At 39.4% G+C, this 19,041-nt stretch overlaps 1 protein-coding gene across 8 annotated transcripts in view; it reads right to left on the bottom strand.

Annotated features, from left to right (window-relative positions):
- Positions 1-18,369, bottom strand: part of tpd52l2b (tpd52 like 2b) — a 61,526-nt gene extending 43,157 nt beyond the window's left edge. The window contains exons 1-4 of one of the 8 annotated variants that reach the window (XM_086005467.1): positions 18,214-18,368; positions 14,678-14,814; positions 11,007-11,155; positions 1,037-1,096 (exon numbers count right to left, since the gene is read on the bottom strand). In XM_086005467.1, the coding sequence (XP_085861593.1) occupies positions 1,037-1,096; positions 11,007-11,155; positions 14,678-14,814; positions 18,214-18,232 (365 nt within the window). In that variant the 5' untranslated portion in view covers positions 18,233-18,368. Of the gene's footprint in view, positions 1-1,036; positions 1,097-11,006; positions 11,156-14,677; positions 14,815-18,213 lie in introns of all 8 variants that reach the window. The other 7 variants (XM_086005469.1, XM_086005473.1, XM_086005468.1 and 4 more) reach the window with 7 other exon arrangements.
- Positions 18,370-19,041: the final 672 nt, after the last annotated feature.

The following is a 19,041-nucleotide window of genomic DNA, read 5'->3' as shown; positions in this document are numbered from 1 at the left end:
GCAATGGGGCATCGGAGACCGAAGTTAACGGCAGGACCAACAGTGCGTCTCCTTAACCAATGAGATTTAAGGATTGAGAAGGAACGGCAGAGAAAGAGGGTAAATTAGAGTAGGTGAATTCGACTCAAATCAGGTACAGAAAGAGCAAGAGGGAAGAAGGATTGGACTGAGAGACAAAAAAGACAGAAAGGAAAAGTAATTACTGTAAACTTTTTTTCAAACTAACAATTGACCACATGCAGGAATGAGATTGAACACTTAAAATTGTTCCCATTCTGGGCCAGAAAGGTCGATTGGTATTGCATTAAAAATTTTGTTAAAAAGGTACTTGCGTTATTAATTACCAGACTTAACTTTGTGGCGATTTTAATAGGCAATTTCTTAAAAATGGGGAGTTGCCATTTGTATGAATCGACCAACAAGTTATGGAATTTGCAACTCATGGCACATCTCTCAATCCCCCCCCCCCCCCCCGCAAATTTGCTGGCCGGCCGATTTGAACATCAGTAACACGCCTTTATTTTTTGCAGCAAGATCTGGCCCATTGATTCAATCTGGAACATAGTGCCCCCACCTCCCCTCCCTGTACTTCCCCCACTCTTCATGTGTACGTCTCACCAGTAAGCACAGGAAGGCTATTCAACTGCGTGGTCATCACAGAAGAACACAATCTTACGCACATACCAACACCTCCAGTTGGGAGCAATCAAGACCTGGTCAATTTCACTGCCCAGGTCAGGGATGCAGAGGTTAATGCAGCACCTCCACAACTGTCCCAGCTGAGATTGGTTAATTCAGCAGTCCAAGAATTGAACCCTGGTTTGTATGGCTCAACTCCACATTGGGCAACGTATTTACCCACTGAGCAGCCAAGGAAAGCAAGCTTTTTGTTCGAGCAAGGCACCTGATTTAAGTATGTTAATTTCATGCAGTACTTAGCAATGTGGTTAATAAACAAGTTTCTCTGAACACAAGCACCCAAGATTATATCCCACCTCACTTGCACCAAATTCTTAACCATTGAAAGATCACTCACACTTCAGACTGAGTGATTGTCTTATTCAAATCTTCAACTTTTTCAGATGCTCCTTTATAGCTATAATAAAGATAAAGAGAATTTATTCAGTAGATCATAAAATGATTTCAAAAGCAGAAAAAAGGAAATACTGCAGTACATTATAAACTAATAAGGCAGTACTATTGTAGACTGGCACTAATGTTTCAAACATTTGAGCTCAACTAGGTCCCAGTTGACTACTTCCATCATGAATGTCCACCTCTTGGTTCCAAGCTAATTTAAGCATCCACATGTTTTTACTGTTACCCTACTTCAGAATTTATATCAAACTGTACTGGACAAGATTCACAATATTTGAAAAGTAGTATTTCCAAAGAAACATCAGACACATGTACATTTTTAATAGGGTTCCTAAACTACTTGTATCTATCAAAAATAGTCCTCCAACATCAAATACATTTTGGCCAACAATTCTTTGTAAAAAGTCTCCAGTAAACTCAGTGAAAACTTTTTGCCCAGATGCTTTGTTACTGTTTAAATGGGTGGATTTCAACGATCAATGTTTAATGAGCTCACTGTGTATTTTGGGACAGCACAGTTAAACATTGAGAGTAAGAGGCTAGAAATAGACTTCAAAGCTTTCCATAAGAAGCTTCCTGCACAATGCATCAGCTGGTCTGTTGGATCCAGCAGAATCGCATTGTCACTGTATATTGCTGAACATCAAGTTGGACCAAGCCCCACTACAAATTGGGAAGGCAGATTTCCTAACAGAGCATGGTCTCCTGGGTCAACAACTCTGGATTTTCTTGGGCCAGTGAGAAGTCACCCCCACCCTTACCATTTGCAGTGAAGTCATTCCAGCACACTGCCTGGAATTACTGTCATATATGAGCAGCCAATTTTTTTTTTTGGCAGGGGGCAGGGAAGGAAGAAAAGAGATGAGGAAAAAAAAGACAGGGGGAGGTCTCCATATTGGCAAGAAAATCACTTTCTACAAAAGGAGGATGAGAGTGCTTTTAAACACAAGGATTTGATTTCTCCTTCAATATTTTAAGCAAAAAATATCTAAGCATCCCATTCTGCAGACTGCATCATTTGTACACTTACAGCTATGTATGCAAAAAAAAAAGTACTGTTTTCTCCCTACCCATCAATGCACCTTTCCAACATCTCCCAGATTCTCATCGGTTATATAATGAGCACTGGAGTTGCAGGGACTGGAGATGTAATTTCATATAGAATGGCCATTCTATTTTAGTCCGTCTCATGCAAGATTCATCAACAAAAAAAAAGCCCCGTTCTTCTCATGCACAAATCTCCCTTTTTAACCTTAATTGTATCTCAGACTTACTCGGGTCCCTGACCAGCATTCCTGCACGCCAGACCACTCAGCTCACCTTATACATCCTTTCTTTGATGTCATTTTTGAACCTTTATAATCCTTGGTTTAGTCCAGCAATAACTCTGCTGCTTTCTTTTCTCTATCTCCGAACTAAAGGTTACTCACCAAACGCAGTTAAATATTACCTAGCTGTTTTTAGTCACAGTTCAACTGTCAGTTTGAGGAACCCAACTCAAGTATTGCTCTTATTTGGCCTTTTTTCAAACCTTACCCCTTGATTAGGCTCGAGAATACAAATTCCTGCATCACAACAGTGACTGCACTTCAAAACTACTTCAAAGGCTGTAAAGCACTTTGGGATGTCCTGAGGTCGTGAAAGGCACTATATAAATGCAAGTCTCTCTTTCTTTAGAACGGAGCTTCTAATTTTGTTCTGGACCCAGATCAGTTTTATTTACACTATATCTCACTGTAACTGGCCAACATTTTCCCCTCAAATCAACACCACCTAAACAGATTACCTCGTCATTTATGCTACCTTGCTGTGCAAAAATTGGCTTCTACATTTACCTACAGAAGTGACTACACTTCAAAAGTAATTCAGTGGCTGTAAAGCACTTTTGAGATGTTGTGAGGTCATGAAAGGAGTCATATAAATGCAAGTTCTTTCCTTTCTTAAATTAATTTTCTCCCACAGAATTAACTGAGTCATGCTTTTAGCAGAACAGTTGTTACGGCAGGTTACTCCCTGAATAGTATGATTGCCATTTTATTGGAGCTGGGCTTAGTGAGAACAGACCATCTAGTTCAGTAGACTTTTCATATGTAATTGCCTAGTCAGGAACTGACAAATTACATAGACTTCAAAATAGGTTCAGTATTTTCATTAGATCTTGATGTGACAAGGAGCTCCTGATCCTGAACCCAGAACATTACTTGCATGAAAACTTAACAAAATTACTAAAGAAATGAATAGGACTCTACTGCAGGGACCTTTTCCAGGAGATAGGTGGGGAGTCAGGAGGAAAAAAAAATGAATAACTGGTATGCTCTCCCTCCTTTCTTTTAGGCCAGTTTCCATTTTTGCTACCTCATTAAATAGGATTTACCAGAACTAGGGGATAAAGTTCTTGAGGAACTAACTTATTAATCCTAATATTTCCCTTGCCATAGCCGGTGCAACAACTGCCGTTGATTCTGCCAATTTTTGGACGACTTCCAGGAGTCATTTTTTAAACAAAACAAAATCGCAGTTTGCAAATTCTTATGCGCGGGACATTTTGTATAAAACTAAAACTGGGCTAGTCAGAATAACATATAATGTGGGTTTGTGTCTATTTACCCCTACATGCCCAATCGGGAGACAAAAGCATCTCTGTCCTCAGCCTCCTACACTGTTCCAATGAAGTTCAACAGCACCTCTTCTTTCTATATAGGGCATTTACAGCCTGCCGGACTCAAAATGGAGTTCAACAATTTCAGATCATAACCTCTGCCCCATTTTTTCCCCAGACGGCAACTATTGCTGATGATTATGATATTCCCATTTATACTTCCTCTAGCCCCATCTTTTGTTTCTTTACTTGTCCCATTACCATCTCCTTTAGCCTTGCACCATCATCCACTTTGTCAGTTAATCTCTCCTGCCTGCCACCCTATCGCAGGCCTTCCCTTTTGTTCTTTCCTCTCCTCCCCTCCCCTCCGTACTTGCTTAAAAGCTGTTTCATCTCTAACTTTTCCAGTTCAGACAAAAGGTCATCAACCCGAAACGTTAACTCGGTTTCTCTCTCCACAGATGCTGCTTGACCTGCTGAGTATTTCCAGCATTTTCTGTTTCTAACTAGGGTTATAAATAGGACAATACATGGCTCTCAGGCCTAGAATAGATAGATGCAGACCGATCTTGGCAAAGGTCCAACAGCAGTTTGTTCATCCTCTTAGCTGGAGATACTGCACCCTGCAGGGAAAAAATCTAGCTCCCTTTTTCATATTTTCTCACCTCTCCTGAAGGCACGGAATCTTGCAAAGGTGATATCAAATACTTACAGCCCTCATGTAAGCCATTTTTTATGCGCGACTGTCAGCAGGCTATTCAGTGTTTGGGGGAGGGGTGGGGGAATTGAGATTCCAGGAGTGAAGAAAGGATGGGCATGCACCTTTCACATCTTCAGAACATTCCAAACTGCTTCACTTTTTGAAGTTTAGTCACTTATTTTTGTAGGCAAACACAGCAGCCAATTTGCACTTAGGAATGAGATAATGACCAGTTTTGGTTCTGTTGATTGACGGATGAAGGTTAGCCAGGAGGAACTCCGTTCTTCAGTGCCATTTTACGTCCACTTTAAGCAGCAGCCGGGGCCTATAGTTTCATCTAAAATATAGCACCTCCAACAATTAAACTGCACTTAAAAAATTAAAAAAAATAGCTGTTGCTAGTAATGATCAATACCACAGCTTTTAGACTGAAACCCTAATGAAGGAAGCCTCTTGAAAATGTACTCACTAATGCTTTTGTTATATGTAACTTGTCAGCCTGAACAAGCCCAAACACTACCAACTTCAGTTGCTCTAGTTAGATTATATTGGCTGCACATAATTGTGTGCTATAGCCTCCTCCAAAACATGAAACACTGTTATGCAGATCTGTAGATGTTGGATGTCACAATATTCACAGGATCCTAGGGCGTTGAGTGTTAGTTCCAGATGTTGCACCACATTTACCATAGTATTACTTCACTTCTGCACTACCACCAGGGAGTCTGAGCAGCTGACACACTCACAGGGTGTCTAAATATGGCAGCCCCTAATTGCGATTTTAAAGCACATTTACACCACAAACAAATATAGTGCATGAAATTTCCAGTGTAACAAAGGTTTCATATTAAAGCTATAAAAGGAGCACAGGTACACCCTACAGCCCAGCAATCTCACGGGCATTGGTGCAAGACGATAACCAGGTAAATTATACGGTCCACTGTACATTAAAAATGAAGTGCAGTTGCAGTAACTTTTCATATGGTTTTCTTAAAAATTATGGGATGATAAACTACAGTTCAGTAACATTTTAACTCCCAACTCACCACCAAGATGGTTGAAATGTTGTGATCTTACATTAAACAATACCCATTGAATTTGGCTGGTGCCCAGGTTCAATAGCAACATATAGGTAACTGTATATGACTCAAGGTCAATATAACATAGAACCCAGTTATTAGTCACATACTTATGACTATCTTTTTGATGTGCCAAGTAAAAGACATGGCTAAGGAGTGGTTGTGTGTGTACTTTGAACTTTATTTTGAAAGAGTCGTGGCTGCTAATTTGGGAGAAACTTTCATTCCAGAACAGCCTGCACCGAAGCACGTGTCCAAGATCTATGGCTACAGTAATGTTAAATATGACATGCATGAAGAAAGGTGTGATGGGCGAAGTGGTCCACTTCTGTGCTGTGCTTGCCAATATTCTATTACTGAATTGAAAATGTCAGCAAGATTTCATTGTTTTCATTTCCTCCAAACAGGTAGGTCGTTCATCATAAGCAGTATTAATCATGTCCAAGTCCATCAAGCTGGATGGTGGCTCAATCTGAATCTTTTGTGACATATTCTGCTATTGAATGAAACTATGCTTGTTGGCACTTTCACTGATTCACCATGCTATTACACTGGAATACCACAGGTTTAAACGTAGAAGTGCCTCACCAATAATTTCAAGTTTACATTAATGGAATGTGCAGTAAGGCCACTGTGCTCACAACATAAAACTGCATAGTAACAGACAGAAGGCGACAATAGTTGCACCAGAGAGACGAACCCAACGGAATCAAAGTAGCTACATCAAATAAAGCTGAAACAGATAAAGTGGACTTTAAACAAAAAAAAAAGCAACAAAAAAAATGGAGTCATAAAATTTCAGTAAAACCAAACAAAGGATTTTTGGAGCGAGTGGAGGAGGAACAAAATAGCTTACCCAAATATGGTCCTATACAGAACATAAATACGAAGAGAATAAAGCAGAGAATGTCTGATTCCTATTAATGAGCCAATTCTGTGCGCATAACGCACTTCAGTTTCATTGGAGACTCACTGAACCTACTGGGAATGGAGCAAATTTTCTAGTATTTTTCCAGGGCAGGTGTTACTCTGATTAATTGCAAGTCAAGTAAGCTTGATCACAAGAACCACTCAAACTACTGTATGTAAACTAGCGCTTGTTGCGTTAAATTAAGTCTGTCACAGATTATATCTGTCACAATTTTTGGGAACATTACATCATTTCATTGTACCAGGTATATAAAAACACAAGTATGCAAAAACACGTCTGGCATTTGCTAGAAAGTTTAAAGAAAAAGGACATGCAAAACCTTTGTAAATCAAGATTAATGGAGGAAAGCAACAAATAACAGTTAAGTAAGGTGTTATTCAGGTTCCAAGCAGCAAGCAAACATTCTGAACTATAACAAAATGAATAGTCTGCAACTCAAATTTGGTAACCAAGCATTGTCCAAACTAATGTCTCATTTATACTGGCTCCTGAAACAAGTGATTCTGGATTAGTACCAGTTCTAATCCAACCCATTTCTACAAATTCATATCTATGTTGTTTAAATTAATTATTCCACATTGCAATAGATCATAAATGTAAGTGACACTACCAGATTGCAATACTCACCTTCCTACAGTTTAAAATATAACAACCAAAAATATCATTTATACAGAATGACATCCAAGGCATACAACCTTTTTGAAAAGGTTTTTATTCATAATTCCAAACCTTAGATTGTGGTCCCTTTCCACACAGTGTATTTATTTAAATTACATTCAAATTTTCTTCCACATCCTACAGTTGTGCTTAATAATTTTGGGCAGATTGATTTACATTCCACACAGTCTACTTAAACTAGCAAGTTGCTGTAATGCAATGTCACAACAGAAGTTGGTTATAAACTACCTGGGAGTGGAGGAATGATGCAATCTGCTTCACTTCACTTTACTTTACAAAGAGTCTGAATCATTTGCAAGTCCTTTGCAAACTGGAAATGAAAATTGCTCAGACGTGCAAATGCAACTATAAAAAGGACATCAGCTTTTGATAAGCCAAAATTGCTGGCCCAGTGTTAATGTCATTTCCTGCAAAGCAACCATTGTTACAATAAAACAAAAGCTCATGTTCTTTGCAAATTCTTCCTTCAGCAAATGGAACACAGTTCAACAGGAAAACGGGATGAGACAGAGACTGTCCACAGTAAATTGGGCAAATTTGTTAATGGGTAAAACGACAGAAGATCAGTGGGAGATGTTCAAAAAAGAATGTAAGGTGATACAGAACCCGGGGGACAAGAGCTCGACTTGCCAAAAGAAACCATGGACGACTAGAGGTAAGGGACAGCATAAAACTAAAAGAAAAAGCATACAAAAATGCAAAAACTAGCACACATCCTGGCGAATGGGAAAGATAAAGAACAGCAAAGGGTCACAAAACAGACAGTAAGAACTACAAAAAGGGAGTTTGAAAAGAAACTTGCAAGGGATATCAAAATCAATACAAAGAATTTTTACAATTATATTAGGAAAAAGGGGGTAGTCAGGAGCAATGTTGGCCCCTTAAAAACTGAAAGCAGTGATATTGTCAATGATAATAAGGAAATGGCATACATGTTGAATAATTACTTTGCGTCAGTATTTACAGTAGAGGAAGAGGCTAGCACGTCAGAAATCTCAAGGTAACTAATATTAAATCAGGGACAGGGACTCAATGAAATTAAAAGTAAGTAAAATAACAGTAAGAAAGAAAATAATGGCACTAAAGAGTGACAAATCCCCAGAACCAGATGGTTTCCATCCCAGGGTTTTAAATGAAGTACATGAGCACATTGCAGGCGCCCTAACTATAATCTTCCAAAGTGTTCGCGATTCAAGAACCGTTCCTTTAGATTGGAAAATTGCGCATGTCACTATTTAAGAATGGCGAGAGAAGGAAACCAGGGAATCATAGACCAGTCAGCTAAACATTTGTTGGCGGGAAATTGCTAGTCTATAATTAAGGATAGGGTATCTGAACACCTCGGAATTTTTCAGTTGATCAGAAAGAGAGAGTCAGCATGGGTTTGTGAAAGGTAAGTCATGCCTAACAAACCTGATTGAAATTTTTTGAGGAAGTGACTGAAGTAGTGGACAGGGGAAGGTCTATGGATGTTATTCATATAGACTTCCAGAAGGCATTTGATAAAGTCCCACATAAGAGACTGCTAACTAAAGTAGAAGCCCACGGAATTGAGGGCAAATTATTGACCTGGTTAAGAAATTGGTTGAGCAGCAGGAGACAGGCAGCAGGGATAATGGGTAGGTACTCAAATTGGCAGGATGTGACTAGTGGTGTCCCACAAGGATCTGTGTTGGGGCCTCAACTATTCACAGTATTTATCAACAACTTAGATGATGGTGCAGAAAGTCATATCCAAATTTGCTGATAACACAGAGATAGGCAGCATTGTAGGCAGTGCAGATGAAAGCATAAAATTACAAAAGGATATCGACAGATTAAGTGAATGGGCAAAAATGTGGCAAATGGATTTCAATGTAGGCAAATGTGAGGTCATCCATTTTGGACTTAAAAAGGATAGAACAGGGTACTTTCTAAATGGTGGAAAGCTAAAAACAGTGGCGGTCCAAAGAGACAGGTACATAGATTAAAATGTCATCAACAGGTACAGAAAATGATCAAAAGGGCTAATGGAATGCTGGCCTTTATATCTAGAGGACTAGAATACAAGGGGGTAGAAGTTATGCTGCAGCTATACAAAACCCTGGTTAGACCACACCTGGAGTACTGTGAGCAGTTCTGGGCACCACACCTTAGGAAGGATATACTGGCATTGGAGGGAGTGCCACGTAGGCTTACCAGAATGAAAATCTGGACTTCAAGGGTTACATTATGAGGAGAGATTACACAAACTAAGGTTATATTCCCTAGAATTCAGAATGTTAAGGGGTGATCTGATCACAGTTTTCAACATGTTAAGAGGAACAGATACGGTAGAGAGAGAAACTATTTTCGCTGGTTGGGACACACACACACACACTTAAGTAACCAAAGATAGTAAGGGATATGGGCCAAAGACGGGTATATGCAGTTAGATCACAGACCAACCATGATCTCATCGAATGGCGGAACAGACTCAAGGGGCTGAATGACCTACTCTTGTTCCTAAAATAAGAGAACAGGTGTAGCAAGATTTTTTTTTTTTTAAATAAACGTAGTAAAGCACTCAGAGCTCTCAACAGGTTACTTGAACATTCTATTCTTCTCAGATAGTTATTGTCCTACAGCTAAAAGCAAAGATTTCTGTTATTAATCTTCTTATACCCAGCAGTAACATTTCCAAAACATAATCTTGTTATGTTGGTGTAGTTTCTTGAATAACTTTTGACTTTTAGTTATAGGATCCAAACTTTTTGTCTGAAGCTATATAATTAACATGCCAATTGACCTATTTCACTAGAACTTGAAAAATAACCATGCAGTGTAGAAGCACATCATAGTAATTCCTTGAAAGGAAAGGGGAGTAATTTCAAGAATTTTGAGAATGCTGCTTGTATCGAATAGCTCAAGAAAAAGATAGTTTGTATGTGAACACTTCTGCGAGGGGGGGGGGGGGGGGGGGGAAGAGGGTGGAAGGAAGGAAGATAGATATTACATTTCATTCATCCTTTCACTGTTCTATTCATTTCAAAAAAAATAATCTATTTTATCTATCCATATGGGCAGCACAATATTTTGAAGGGGATAATTTAATTTTTATGCAGAAACTTGGCTGATAATTTCTAAGATTACTCAGATTTTCAACCATTTGATGACTGCTGCAACATTTCTGCATCACATCCACCTACGAAGCTGACTAATCTGTACTGTTTTGTGTTTTCTAGCATTTAGCTTTAAGTGTTATACAAAATAGGAGATAGGAACTGCATGACTCAGAAATGAAGACAGTCCTGTAATTTTTCCACTACATTTATTAGGAGAAATAGGAAGAAAAATAAATCACACCCGACACTATCTACCATCCATTCACTGGTCTGAAAGAAATTGTGATATGCTAAATGCATACATTTATCTGCAAAGTTAATCTGCACAATACATTAACCCTGTTCATTATCCTCTTAAATTAGGTACCTATGGTGATTGGCTACAGGATAGAGGACCACAACATAAACTTCCAAAAAACACCACTGTTCCAGCAATCTCACTCTGGAAACTAAGTGATAGTTAATGTCGCAAAATTTAGCATTAGTGAAGCAGATGCTCTAAGTGGATGTTGGGGTTAAAGCACATTGGTGGGGCACAGTATAAGCTCCTTTACTCTGCATCTGGCACATTATATCCAACCTGAAATGGCTTGATGTAGAACTGAAACTAAAAATGTCAAGTGTTCCAATTGTGAAAAGTGCTGCACCTCACCACGGTTATTTGCTGTACTCTGAAATCAGAAATTCACGTATGCAAGGTTCGAAGTGGGGGGGGGGGGGGGGGGGGCGGGAATCACCAGTTTATAGCAAGCAACCTCCTGCACATGTATCCTGGACAGAGTCGAACTGATAATGTGATTCGTGGAAAACGTTCTAGTTTTGTGTTCCAAGTACTTACGCATTGGATGCCTGCACGTCGTGCCAGCTCTTGCTAAGGTTTTGCTTGAGCTCATTGAAAGGAGTCAACCCCAACTTTCTTTTGATCTCAGAAGCATGTTTTTCTTTGGCAACTAGCACCTGCCGAAGTGTTGCTATTTCATCTTCAACCTACAAAAAAAACCCATAAAATTCTAACTCACAAATAATCAGTTACTTCTTCAGCATATATGTTCTGTTGTAAATATTGATTGAGCAGGTTTTCTACTGTACAGAGTGAAATCAATTTATTGAATAAACTTCAAACACTTTACCTAAACATTCTGTAAATACCTGACACAATACTCAGCCCCAATCTCTCAGTTAAGCTGTACACGCAACATATCATTCCATGACCTATAAAAGGGAGCAGTACTTTGAACGATTACCTGTAATGAAGGGTATTTGCAGAGGTGGCTTTGGAAATCACTCAAAGCAGTCCCAATGTCACAAAAAGAACACTGAATATTGTACATCTATGAATTTCTGGCAAAATTGCATTAACATTATGAATTAATGCAAAGAAATGAACTTCGGATTCACTTTATAAGTATATACAATGCCAGCTATGTAAATTGTTCTATATCAAGGATATTCCACCAGCACAGGCCCTTCCCGAAATAAGCTGGTTTAGCAGGAGGACTTTCACTGTTAATACCAATCACAAGTCATTCAATCCAGTGATGAAAATATAAACAGCACTCTCGATACACTACTAATTGACAATATATTGCAACGGGCACTTCCTCTGACAAACCCTACAAAAAGTGTTTCCTCACTAATGCCCACAGCAAATTTCAATTAACTCCCCCTCTTAAAAAGACCAGAGATAAAGCAATTTTAAAGCAGCCCATTGAGATGTTTGCGTTAATGAGAGGAGAAAAAGGCTACTCTAACACACCTCCGCATAATCAAACTAAAAGTCAGACAGGTCTCGGAGAGTAGTGCAGTTCCCTGCAGTCATTTAATGAATGACCCAGGGGACCAAAACGGAAGGGAAAGAAAATATAAGTGCTGCTGCAGGTCCATCCTGTTACTAGCCAAGGGAACAATATCTTAGTCTATGTTCCTTCCTGTCTCCACCCCCAAGACAGTGATTCATGTTGGAATAAAGTTCAAAAGGCACTAGCAGCCATATATTTTCTCATTCAACTGACCATTAATCATGTATGAACCTGGACAGTGAGTGGCAGAAGACTCTTGGACGATGGAGGATCCATTACAGACCAGCCAGATTCTGGTTTCACCCGATGTGGGCATACACACCCAATTCAGCAGGGATCAATGGGTAAGCAATCAGGACTGGAAACCCGGATTGAATGTTTCTTCTCCATAGCCTTAGGCGTGCTCAGAGTAACTGGAACACCACTGCCACCCTAGCCGACATCAGGTTAATGCAGAACAGATCAGGGATAAAACCGGAGATTTCCCTCATATAAATGGCACATTACCATGCCAAGTGTTGTATTTACCAACTGAACCATCACAGAACAAAGCTAAATCTTCAAATTAGTATACCTCTTAACAGAGGTTTATGGAGCAGAAAAATAACTTCAAGGTAAACCATCACTAAAGGACAAGATGATATAGGAACAAACTGAAGAGAGAGAAGTTCAGGATTGACTTCAGGAAGCAACTCACCACACAGTTATCAGTACCAGAAGTCCTCTTCCAGATACAGTAGTGGAGGAAAAAACTCGAGTCACTCAAGAAGTAGTCGAGTGCTGTGATGGGCAAGATAGGTTTCTATGGAAAAATGAATAGGCTAAAGACCCTCCCTTATCTGAATGGACTTTTGTGAAATTTGAAAATGTATTGCAGCCACTAATCTTGCACTATTGTTAAGTAGAGAGTCTTTGAAAAGAAAGCAAATGGTAATTCCTGGAACCAGGAATTTTTTCCATAAGAAATGGCTACAAAAGATGCCATAATTACTAATCTGTGGGCTCTTTAGTGTAACATTTTCCAAATCCTTGGTGGCAGCTAGTATGACATGGCACACACCTGCAATCATCCAAAGTTTAAGTGAGGAGCTCACGTACACAATTAGGAAACAATACAAAAGTAACAAGCATAATTCTTCAGAAAATAGCATAAATTTCAAGAACATCTCATCGTAATACACTTACATAATCCAACTATTCGATTAAATGGGCCTGAACCGGCATTAGGTGCATTTTCACCAGTTTATAAAGTTCCCTTCCTTGCTAGCAAGCCAGGCCTGTGCTACTGAATGGCCGTTAGAAAGCTAGTCAGATCAGCCTGAGATAATTCACTCACAAATTTTCATTCCCTATGTGTAGGAAATAGCTGTCCCAGGTGGGTGGAGATAAACAAGCTGAATCAATTGGGATGGTTTCCACCCACACTCCTCTGAAACATTTCTGCTTGAACAAAAAATACAGCCCCAGATTTGCAATCAATTTGGTCATTAAAGTTCAAAATATTTCTGGCTATATCTAAATCAAAGATTCCAAGGAAACCAATACCTAAAATCTTCTCTATTACTCAACAATGCTCCATTAATGTACAGAAGCTACACTTAACTGGAAATGTGTTATTTTCCTCTTAATTTTTATTTCCACAGATTACTTTTCCAATTTTTAAGTGTATGGAACAGACAGGATCAGAGTTGCTGACGATGTAAAACACGGTTCTTTGAACCTTGACAGCTGAACAGTTTCTGTACAACTTCAAAACTGCCTACCAGAACATTGTAAATTAATACAATACTGTACTGAATTCAACAACTGTGTGGCATGTCGAGCAACATACTTTCTTTCTTTTACAGATGCCAATCTATGCAGCAATAAAAAAAAAGCTAGAAAAGCATGTTATTCTATGCTTATCAGTAACACTTCTGCAGGCAACAGATTCTCTAAATTTTACAAACAGACTCATCAGCAACTGTAAAAGAGGTTAGAAACAGAGTGCCACAGATCCATCACAGAATAATTGTAAAAAATATCCAAATGTAGTCATTTTGACTTCAACTGTAGACAAGGTAAGATAATGGAACTGTGTAATAGTGCGCTACTGGCCTTCTAAAGTGAGGAAAGCCTGATAGGTGTGGTTATACCAACCACACCTAACGTAAATATAATTGACTAATTAAATAGCAAGCTCACAAATGCAAACAAGTATGCATCTTGCACAACTCAACAGCAGGAATTACTCAGCTCTGTGATAAACATTGTTGGTATGATAGTTGATCAATTCATTTAAAAAAAATCAAATCCCACAATAGCAGTCAACATATTTATTCATTCAATAAAGGGGTACTGAACAAAATATTTCATACAACATTGACTTGCATCTCAAATAAATATCTCTACAAACTCTCTATGGTGTTGGACATATTGATTCAGCAGCCATCAGCTAAAATAACAGTAAAATTCATTGAATACTATTAATGATGATTAACAAAAGTAAGTCAAAAGTCAGTAAGTGAATATCCTGTAGAGTATTTCATCTTTACTTTCAGTAACATTTTAATCTGGTCAAATTTAAAAATTACATTTTCCTCAAGTCCCTATAGGTCCTAGACTTAAATAAATCACAGCACAGGCAAAAAAATTATCCTGTGGCATGGCAGCTGCACTTGTACGCCAGCACAGAGTTTCCCTGATATTGTAAAAGTTCTTTCAACTATACCTTGGCAAGTTCAATCTTGAGCTCCTCCGTTTCAGCTTCAGATAGTACACCAACTCCATCCCCACTTGCAGGAGTATCCACCGGCACGTCAGTCATGTTTCCAGGCAAACCTTTGTTAGGAGAGTTAAGGTTGATATCTGTCACAGGTAATCAAACAAACAAACGAGTAAACAGCTAGCAACGGGACTCGAGCTGCAATAGTGACCCCACGCACAACGACTGCAACTCGCTACAAACAGGACAGTGAACCAGGTACCAAAATGCTTGTCTGTAGATTGTCCTCTTGAAGGACATACAAGCACAGCTGGCTCATAGGTACAAAATGATAATCTGGGAAAGGGAGGGGAAAAAGGCGGCAGTATAATCCTACTGAATAGGGATTTAAAAATACTTAACCATCTGCTGAACCTGGAATGTCATAAAAATACAGGTCCATTTATAGGATTGACCAAGTTTCAGTAAATTAGATACTTATAAAGTATCTAAAAAGGAGCAAGATTATGAAAGCTGCTTCTCCATTAATGATAATCAAATGAGTTCAACACTTTTTTGGATTTTCCATGACAACACAAGAATGAGGTAGAACTTCCAACAGAGTACCACATACAAAGAATATCTACCTAAATAAAAAGAAAAACTTTACTCTCACCATTTCCTTTAAACCATTGTATGTATTCCAAGGGCCAACACCCACTATTTGTAATTTTCCACAATTCACAATTTTCCAGTTTTTAAACTACAGAAGTTAAGCATCACACTTTATAGTGAAGCTTTGCTTTCTGCTCCCAAAATGGCTTGTGAGTAAAAGGCACCACCCTGTTTAACACTAAGCCATACAGAGACCAACGGTCCCAAGTTTGAACAGCAGACAGTACCGAGTTAGTTCATCTCAGGAAGGGCAGCAAGCTGTAGTAGTCCAATTGCCTCAACAATCCTGAGCTGGGGAGAGTAGAATCAGTCAGGTGGTGCCCACTCCCTATTTCTATCCAGTGACCCATGCTGGAAACAACACGGGTTTGGACTCAGCTTTGATACCCTCTATGATCAAATAGTTTGCTGATGCTCACTGGCTAGCCTTATATTTAAATAATGGCAAGGTACTGGAAGGACAGCTGGTGCTTGTGGAGCTGTACATCCTAGCAGGATTCAGCGCTTTCAGGCAAACAAGGGCAAAAATTGGAAAAAACTAAAAATACAAAAGCTTGATTTTTTTAAAAACTGAGATCGTTTCCATTCACGGATTTAAATGAGAAAACATTGTGTAGTACAGGGAAACTAAACCACGCTTCCAATTTGAGGATTTCCTTTTCACAGCTGAAAACATTGTAAATATTATTCAGTGTTGTCACAGCTTTTCTGTAAAATAAAAAGCTTTTCTGTTTGAATGTTTTAACTGCCGCAGAACAAAACTGTGACAAGCTAATAGCACTATTGTAAATACCCCAATGTAAACTTTTTGTAACAATCACATTTCGCTTTAATCAAGGGGTTTTGAAAAATAAATTCGTCAGAGCCGTTCTCGTTATTTTCTCTCCTGTCCAAAGCCTGCATAAGTCGAGTTCCAGGAGCAGTTTCATGTTCAAGGATCTCAATCCAGTGACCATTCTTCAGGCCAAATAATAAATTGCGAAAACCACCGTAGCATGTTCTTACTCGACATCTACACTTGCATGCTCCGAGCAGTAGCTGCTCAATTACAATCGGAAGCAACCATTAAGAACATAAGAAATAGGAGTAGGCCATTTGGCCCCTCGAGCCTGCCCCGCCATTCAATAAGATCATGGCTGATCTGATCTTGGCCTCAACGCCACTTTCCCACCCACTTCCCATAACCCTGGGCACCCCTGTAGCTCAAATATATGCCTATCTCTGCCTTGAATATATTCTGAGGTCCAACTGCAATGTCCCAAGTATCCTCGATGAGAACAGCTACCAACTTGGCAACAAATCTGGGAACTTCCTAGCGCATCCTTAGTTGAATCCCACCCCACATGGTACATTTACTTACAGCTATCAGGGTAGCTACGTTGTTTATCAAGCCTCACAGACTTCAATAGGCACTGTTCCGCTCTCAAGTGCTATCACAGCATGCCCGAACATAAAGGAACCACCTTTCAGAATTCCAAAGGCATCACAGAAGCAGATTTTTGTGGGTCTTGCACTTTGCCATAAGATTAGTCACTGCCTGCTCTGGCTTGTGAACAACAGAGATTATTTCATGTGTTTGCATCAAGATGGAAGTAAACGGAGGCAAAGAATCTGCTCTGCATTATTCATTCGTACTGACAGCTCTTTTACATTAATGGGTTCACGTAAATCCAAACAGAATTCTCAAAATACATTACATACAGGATACTTTAAATCACATATGTGGACAAAAACTGTTTATTTTTGTGCTATGATTCTCTTCCCCTAACTGAACAGTGTTTGCTGTAGACAAATCCTAGCGTAAATCCAGGAAAATGCCACACTTCTCAGAAGTCAAAACATACTGCAAAAAGTACTCCATAAAGATGGAGAGACTATTCGTATTGGTCTAGAACAGCAAATTCCTTGCTTGGACCATAAGTGCAGAATTTAAAAATCCCAGGCAGTAGCAACTATGTACCTTGGTTTATTTCCTACTCAAGTCTTAAAATCCAATTTTTTAATAAAACAAGTATTCATTTTCTATTTGTTTCTATTGGTGAGGCCAGCTGGCAAATCATATTAACTTCACTTGTGCAAATACTCTAATCCCATGTGCTTCACATGCTTGACAAGAAGTAACCAACTTCTTTGCATCTATTTTGCTCAAAATGTCACTGTCTGTGTGAAAAGGTGTTTCCAAACCTCTCTTTGGTAAGAGAAAACATCTATAAAATTGTTTTCCTGTCCCGACATATCACACACAACTGACAAACAATTTACATCACTGCCTTGTTGTTTGTAAGCAATGCAGTGATGTCAGACACCTTGCACAAAAACAGTGGAAGAGCGATAAAGTAAAATGGTAGTATTTAAACTTTTAAAAGTGTGGCTTTGTGATAAGAATGAAACATCACTTGTGCAGTTTTACATTATGCCTATATAAACTCTCAATTTTACACACTGGACAAATAAAAAACATTATTTTGTACGGAACAGAACGAGTATAGAGGAGTTCAAACACAATCAAAGCAATAACTGGGCAGCAAAATAAACGAAGTCTGTCTGCAACCCCTATGCATTTTATTTTCCATTCCCTCTCCACAAAACTTCGATAACAAGTGATACTGGTACAAAAAAAACTCGATGGTTAAATGATCAGTTGCTGCTGCCAGCGTAAACTAAAGCATTACAGTACAATGGACGTGTCTTGTTATGGTGAGTTTAGCCTTGGCCTAACCCTCTTCCTGTGCTTCAGGCCTGAATCGCTGTAATTTCCGGCTGGGGCACCAGCCAAGACTAAAGCGCACCCGAAAATAAAAATGGTCCCAAACTGCGTGGCGCTTCAGCGCGATAGGTCAGAGGAACCAACAAGATGCCCGAGCCGCGAGAAGAGACGGCGCCTGTACCTTGATTCGCGGCATCCATGGCGAAAGAGTGTCGAGCTCCACAAGCTGTTAAATCAAAACTGAGGCGAAAAAAACACAGCCAAACCACCAGCCCAGCGCCGTCAGCACACGTCAGCCGTCTCCACGTCAGCAGGAAGTGCACATGATTCCTATTGTGAGTGACAGGTGGCGAAGTAAACAGCTCCTTTCTGACCTCAACACCTGGGGAGCTGGAGAGGAGCCGCAGCACCCACATCGAAGTCGGAGAAGGAAAACCATTTTTCTCCACCCCTCCCTCACCCACCCTTGTTTAAAAAAAAGTTCCCTTTTTTTGAAATCTAAAGTTAAAAAAATGCTGGAAGTACACAATAGGTTAGTCAACATCTACCAGAAAAAGACAAGTTAAGGCTCAGAGTGTATAAGAACGTAAAAAATAGGAGCAGAAGTGGGCCATTCAATAAGATCATGGCTGATCTTCTACCTCAACTCCACCTTCCTGCACTATCCCCATATCCCTTGATTCCCTTAATATCCAAAAATCTATCGATCTCCACCTTGAATATACTCAATGACTGAGCATCCACAGCCCTCTGGGAGAAAGAACTCCAAAGATTCACAACCCTTTGAGTGAAGAAATTTCTCCTCATCTCAGTCCTAAATGGCCAACCATTTATTATGAGACTGTGACCCCTGTTTCTAGATTCCCCAGCCAGGGGAAACATCCTCCCAGCATCTACCCTGTCAAGCCCTGTAAGAATTTTAAATATTTCAATGAGATCACCTCTTATTCTTCTAAATTCTCAGGAATATAGGCCTAGTCTCCTAAATCTCTCCTCATAGGACAATCCC

The sequence above is a fragment of the Somniosus microcephalus genome, chromosome 13 (assembly GCF_052327205.1).
Source record: "Somniosus microcephalus isolate GS21.2 chromosome 13, FLI_Smic_1.0, whole genome shotgun sequence".
Lineage (NCBI taxonomy): Eukaryota > Metazoa > Chordata > Chondrichthyes > Squaliformes > Somniosidae > Somniosus > Somniosus microcephalus.
Note: the sequence above shows the minus strand (reverse complement) of the source record. Positions and strands in the feature narration are given on the sequence as shown.